This window comes from Typopeltis vanoorti, chromosome 4, assembly GCF_054136105.1.
Source record: "Typopeltis vanoorti isolate ZY-2024b chromosome 4, IOZ_Tvanoo_1.0, whole genome shotgun sequence".
NCBI classification, from domain to species: domain Eukaryota; kingdom Metazoa; phylum Arthropoda; class Arachnida; order Uropygi; family Thelyphonidae; genus Typopeltis; species Typopeltis vanoorti.
Window position 1 is genome coordinate 5,500,209 of NC_143552.1, and position 7,085 is coordinate 5,507,293.

Here is a 7,085-nt window from a genome sequence, read left to right on the forward strand (position 1 = left end):
CAAGCTTTTCTTCCACAATTCTTCTTGAGAAGAATTGTGGAAGTATACTTGTTTCTCAAGTATACTTGCATATATCTTGCCTGGAACACTCAGTAGGGAAATACCTCTGTAATTCTCACATTCAGTTTTATTTCCCTTTTCATACATGGGAACTATGAGAGCTCTACTCCAATCGTCTGGAATTCGTCCCTCTGTCCAGGCATTCTGAACTACAGCCACTGTAAGACTTTTATACCACAATACTTCAGCATTTCTGGTCGAATATCATCTACTCCTACTGCCTTTCCACATTTCAAGCCTTTGATGGCTTTTTCTACTTCAAGTATGGATATGTATTCCTGACTGCATGCCTGATCAGTGTTTTTAATCATTGTGGTTTTAATCATTTTAATCATCACTGCTAGTTTCATTTAGCAATTTTCAAAGTAATTACTTCATACTTCAAGGATATCTTTTTCTCCCGTTTTCATGTCACCTTTATCATCTCTAATTCCTTTTACAGCACTCTTTCCTCCATTCCTAAACTTCTTCAACAACCTCCAGAATATTTTGCCACCTTCTTTATATTTATTTTCTATATTCTTGCCAAAGTCCTCCCATGACTTTTGTTTAGTTAGTTTTACACACTGTTTAGCTTTCTTACATTTGTCTCTGTATTCTCTAAGAACACAAGCTGACTTATTTGCCAAGAATGTTTGATATGCTTTCTTCTTTTTCTTCACTGCCTCTTTAACTTCCTGTGTCCACCATGGAGTTCTAATTTTTCTATCCTTGCAGACAACCTCACCACATATCTCTCTGGCTGAATCAATCAGGGTTTTCTTCAAGGCTTGCCACTGAATCTCCAAGGTTTGGTTCCTGTTCTCAAACTCTTTCATTTTTTCTTCAATAATCTTTGTGTATTTTAGTCTACAGTTCACATCTGAGAGCTGCTCAACTTTTATTCACTTTAAAACTTTCTTATATGTTATTCTTTTCAATATGAAATTCAATTTTATCCTGCTAAAGACTGAATAGTGAAACATGACAAATTTCCTTTATCAATAAGAAGGCTGAAATTATTATTATTATTATTACCCCAAGACCTCATGGACTCAAAGACTCATCATACTGTGCCTTGAACACATTCAAACTCCTTGCAGACACCACGCTCTCAGGCAAGGCATTCCAATCATTCTCAACTCTGTACGAAAAAAAACCTGCCTCTCACTCCCCTACTCACACCCTCTTTATACAGTTTCGAGGGATGACCTCTGGTTCTCTCCCGATCTCCCACTATTTTCTGTAGAACCTCTCCAGCATTGATCCTATAACAACCCCTTAATAACTTGTAGGTCTCTATCATATCTCCCTATGAAATGTAGGGGTTTAACAAATACGAGGCCAATCAAGCTTGGAAACTGGTCATGAAACCATGATTGTGTTTAAATGTTATATTATGTGGCACACCACTTGAGGATAAATACAGAAAATCATAATGATTGAACTACCACATTAAGCAGACTTAAAAATGTTTAATAAAAATTTAAAATTTAAAGTTAAAAATAAAAACTTACAGTTCTATTTCAATTGATCCTTTACTGGCACCATGTCTTATGTATTCTGATATATGGGAACCTCTGTCAATCACATTAACCTGTCCACCAAGCCCAAGACACATGCCACAAACAAGAGCTGATTTCCCGCATCCATTAGGACCTACAATTAAATTCAAATGTGGGCCAGGCCAAAATTCTACTGATTTATATGTTCTGCAAAACAAAAACAAGTATGTTAATTTTATCTCATTACATAGAAATTATTATAAAATTAATATTTTTTTCACAAGTTGTCTGTTTGAGTGCAATAATAACTTACAGTAACCAAGTTTAAAAAAAAAAAAAAAAAGGTATGCAAACAAACTCAGCTAACTCATTTATTGTTGGTCCCAATGTATAGCATTCACAGTTTCTCTCTATATATTTCTCTACCCATTCAACCTACAGGTGCAACTTTCAATACTAACTATTATTATTATTGCACCCTCCATGGAGCCAGCAGACTAAATGTGGGAAGCTCATTCAACTAACATATTTATCATACCAAATCTTAAAATCCTTAACACATCATGAATTAACAACACATTCCATCTACTGATAATTCTCCATGTAAGAAATCTACTTCTCGCTGTTGGAAGTTTTTTTCACTTGGTTATACTATAAATTAAAGAAATTATTATATTATATAATATAATAATATATAGAAATTATATACTTGGTTCAATCCTTTATACAAGTGTAAGAAAACAAAGTTTGCACCTGAAGTATTTTTTCAGGACTGGGGCAACTCATATAAGGAAGCAAAGGCTATATGAAAAAATGACTTCTGCATTACTTCAACCTTAGTATCACCTCTGGGTCTGGTTCCAACTGAAATGACCTCAATGATGGTCAAAGTGGTCTGGGTAGTGATCCTTTCCATAATGGATAGCATTATACATGTCTGCAAGGAGATGTGCTTTGCATTATGGGATACTAAGGCAAGTGATGTGAAGTCTTAGCTTCCTTATACGAGTTGCCCCAGTCCTGAAAATACTTCAGGCACAAACTTTGTTTGCTTACACTTGAATAAAGGATTAAACGAAGTATATAATTTCTTGGTATCTTTATAATTCCAGGGATGGCCTCTGGTTTTTCCCCTCTCACCTAATACTCTTTATAATCCCATCTGGATTAATCTGACATAATCCTCTCACTAAACTTGCATCCTTCCTTAACTTCTCTCTATAGCCAGCATTCCAAAGTCTTGATATTGTCTTAGTCACTGATCTCTGGACTCTCTTCAATGTTTCCACATCACACTGAAAACCAGGTGAACAAATATGAGCACAATAGTTCAAGTGTGTTCTGATCAGTGCTTTATACAGTGGCACAACCACTTCCTTATCACTACATGCTAGAGTAGTTCTTATCATAGCAGCATTACGATGTGCAGTCTTTGCAACACTTTCAATATGCCCTTTAAACTTCAGTCTGCTGTCAACAATCACTTCCAAATCTCGAATCTCATCCACTTCCTGCAATATGGCACCGTCAGTATAGTTCACAGCCTTATATTTCTGCACTCCAAAATATAACACTTTGCACTCATTAATATTAAAACTACAGCACCACTCCTTTGTCTACGTTTATTCCTATCTTCCTGAAGGGAATTATAAGAAGAAGTGCTATTTAATGCTACATAATTCTTCCCAACTTGGTATCAACAGCAAACCACTGAAGATTCCCATTCAGTCCACATGATATATCATTTACAAACAATTTAAACTGCAGGGGGGGAAGAACAGAACCCTGGGGGCATGCCTCCGGTTACCCTCGTTTGTTGAGACACTGCTCCATCATACACAACTTGCTGGTATCAATCAGATACAAGCAAGTTGTACTGTCTATTCCATTCCTCTGCAGTTTGCACACCAACTTCTCATGTGGTAATCTATCAAACACTCTTGCAAAGTCCAAGAATATCACTTTACATGATTTTCCCTTATCTAACACTCATTACCTTATCATATAGTGCAAGTAAATTGCTAAAATAAGACCTACCCTTTATGAATCAATGCTGATCATCAATAGTGGAAGAGAGGGAATGAGAGAAAGTTATGGGAATGATAGAAGAGGAGAGAATGGAAACAGTAGGAGAGAGGTGAAAAGAATGTGAGGGAGCACTGGAACCAGGGATAGAGAGAGAGATGTCAGGAAGGTAAGTAAGTAGGGGAACACAGAGAAAAAGTGTTAGATGAGAGAGAGTGAGGGATGCATGAGCAATCAAGGAACAGGGTGGTAAGAGGTGTAATGTATGGGGACTCAATGTTCCATGGTGTGTAAGATAGGATGCGTGAGGAGTGTTTGCCTGGAGGAACGACAGAAAGTGTAGCTATGGCAATTTAGAGGGGGTGAAAGGGAGGATGAGATGATTGTGATGGTAGGAACAAATGACTTGAGAGGTAATGTAAATTGGGCAGCGAGAGATATGAGATTCTTGCTTGAGATTGTACGAAAGAAGACGCAGAGAGGAAAGATAGTGTGCGTGTTGCCTAGGTATGATTGTGATGAGCTGAGCAGAAGAGCAGAAATATTGAATAATATAATAGCTAGAATGTGTCAGAAGAGAAGATTAGCATATGTGGATGCTTAGAGGGCATTTGAGGACAGAAAGGAATTGTATGGGAGAGACGCTTGCATTTGAATAAGGAAGGATGTAGGCATCTGGAGAGATTGCTGTTCTGAATGAGTCGGCATGTCAATGCAGGGAAACTAGAATGCCCAGAGTGGATGGTAGCAGGGGGGTGGCCTCTTGTGGGAATGGGTACCTGGAAGAAGGGGGACGACATGAGGTAATGATGAGCCCAGTGGAGTCTAGAGGAGATAATGTTGGATATAGAAACAGTGGCATTTTTATGCTTTACACTAATGCCAGGAGTATCCGGAATAAAGGAGAGGAATTGGTGGCATGAATAGCATCAGCCTGGCCAAAGCTTATTGGGATCACAGAGACATGGTTGACAGAAGAGGATATAATAACAGGAATAGAAGTAACAGGATACAGCATTTTTCGGCAGAATAGGAAGGGAAAGCATGGTGGTGGAGTACTGCTTATAAGTGATGACTTATGTCCTCTAAGAGTGGAAGGCAGGGACAATAATGATTTTGAAAGCATATGGTGTGTGGTAGAGCAGTGCTTCCCAAACTTCTGGATGTCAGGGCTCCCTTTGGAAAAATTAAAATATTTCAAGGCCCACCTCGAAAAAAAATCATAATATAGACATATAGTATTATAATATTTATTGTATTTATATTCAATACAAAACGAACACAGAGAATATTGCAAAAATAAAATGCAAATATTACATTTTTAGAATCTTACATACACATGGCACATTATCTCATAATTTTATATAGATAGATATATTGTTATTTATATAGATAATATATTGTTGTGGGCAGTACAAGCACATGAAACGTAAAACGATTAGTAATAAAGAAAGAATTAAAAACATAAAAGAAGTTTAATAACAATTTAATGTGACGGATGTGTTTCAATACTGCTACACAAAAAGTCAATATCAAGTGAAATATCTGAAACTGCAATTCTTAGATTTCTGTTTTGAAATGAAACTTATATGAATAAACATATATTTCCTAATATTCATTAAGCACCGAAATATGCAGTAAGCAAAATTTCTGAACCCTCACCAATGTGCAATTTTTTTTTCCATTAAAATATAAAAAATAACAAAAAATAAATAATAAAAATTAAATATGTTTCTTTTAAGATAAAAAAATCTACTTAGTCTTAAAACATTTTCAATTTGTTTTCATTATTTCACAGACCCCCTCAACAAAAAGTCAATGGCCTCCAAGGGGGCGGTGGCCCACAGTTTGAGAAGCACTGCGGTAGAGGTGGGCAAGACAGGATATTTAGTGGGGTGTTGCTACAAACCAAGGAGCACAGAGGGGTGGGGACATGAGATGTTTAGACAGTTGAGCTTGGCAAGTGAAAGAAGAATGATTGTTGTGGGAGATTTTAACTACAGCAGTATAAATTGGGGAGAAGAAGATGCATGTAGCAATAAGGGAATGGAATTTCTAGAATTATTGAGGGACAAATGTCTTAGGCAACATGTAATAGAGGGAACAAGAGGTTCAAGAGTTTTGGATTTGGTCATAGAATCAGAAGAGTTGATAATAACTGAGATGACATCTCCCCCTGTTGGGGAGAGTGACCATGTGGTTTTCACTTGGAAGATGAATAGACATGCAGGAGTATCAAAGAAAATGGAACGTATGTGGAATTATAAGGTAGGTGATTATAATAGTCTTAGACATCCACTTGGGGAAGTTTCATGGAGGGAGGAATTGGAAAGCCAGGATATCATTAGTGCTTTAGAAATTGTGAAGGATTATTTGTTAGCAGTAATAGTAAGCTACATTCCATGAGTGGAAGAAGAGGACACCATCTGGTATAAAGTGGATGGCAAACAATATTAAACAGGAACTGTATGTGAAGCTATGGAAGAGATATAAGGATACAGGTGAAGAGCAGATGCATGAAGAATATAAGACAGATCGGGAGAGTGACTAGTATGGTAAAGAAGGCAAAACTGGAATATGAGAAGAGATTAGCCCTAAGATCCAAAGAAAATCCTAGGGAATTTTTTAGCTATGTGGCCAGTAGGAAGAGAAATGATTGTGGAAGAATGACATTGTGGGATAAAAATGGGAATAGAGTGACTGATGCAGAGGACATAGTGGAATTGTTCAATGAACACTTTATTGTTGTATTTCATCCTGTGGGTTTATGAAGGTGAATAGACTTTGTGATGTCCTAAGCGATCATCTTATGACGAATGTCATGATTCCATACTGCTCGTGGGATGAAAATAATAATAATAATAATAATAACGTAAAACACGACAAAATTATACTAAACGGGGTAATGAAAGTCATGTTGCGGACCAAAGCCTCCGAAAGTTTTGATTTTCACTGACAGCTGAAGAATCTTACATACTTGGCTAATTTTAAAAGAATATTTTCTTTTACACACACCAGTTTTTCGTAGTAAAATGAAATATCTGTAACCTACTTACAAAAAATTCGTAAGTTTCATCCTAAGAATCGCTCCATGTGCAAATAGTTCCCCAGGGCCACCTTTCGAACGTACTTTTGTTCTTCGTTTCATTATGGAACTGTGTGAAACTAAATTCACACAACAAATATATCTATCTCAGCGCGTAATTAAAAGCACTCATCTGAAAACAGGATACAAAACACAGCAATGAACGCTACCAAAATCCAATTCACACACACACTAAACGGATTAGGAAGAACGAAAACTGGTCTGCCATCTGATGAGCAATCCTTCCATTCTTAAAATGCCATCAATGAAATTTAAGTTCCCCGCGTGAATTGGAAGTCAAAAAATTTTGTAAAGTTTTTTTTTTTTTTTTTTTTGAACGTTCTGTTTGGACCGATTTCCTAGTCAGATAATTACTCAAAGCCCAGAAGTTAATACAAAACGAAATGAAATATTATAAAATAGAAAAACTA

General features: G+C 36.6%; 1 protein-coding gene across 2 annotated transcripts in view; it reads right to left on the reverse strand.

Annotated features, from left to right (window-relative positions):
• SMC5 (structural maintenance of chromosomes 5) overlaps positions 1-6,860 on the reverse strand; it is a 752,645-nt gene extending 745,785 nt beyond the window's left edge. For both annotated transcript variants that reach the window (XM_090391623.1, XM_090391622.1), the window contains exons 1-2: positions 6,626-6,860; positions 1,557-1,751 (exon numbers count right to left, since the gene is read on the reverse strand). In XM_090391623.1, coding sequence (XP_090247749.1) covers positions 1,557-1,751; positions 6,626-6,717 — 287 coding nt within the window. In that variant the 5' untranslated portion in view covers positions 6,718-6,860. The remainder of the gene's footprint in view (positions 1-1,556; positions 1,752-6,625) is intronic.
• Between the last annotated feature and the right edge of the window lie 225 nt (positions 6,861-7,085).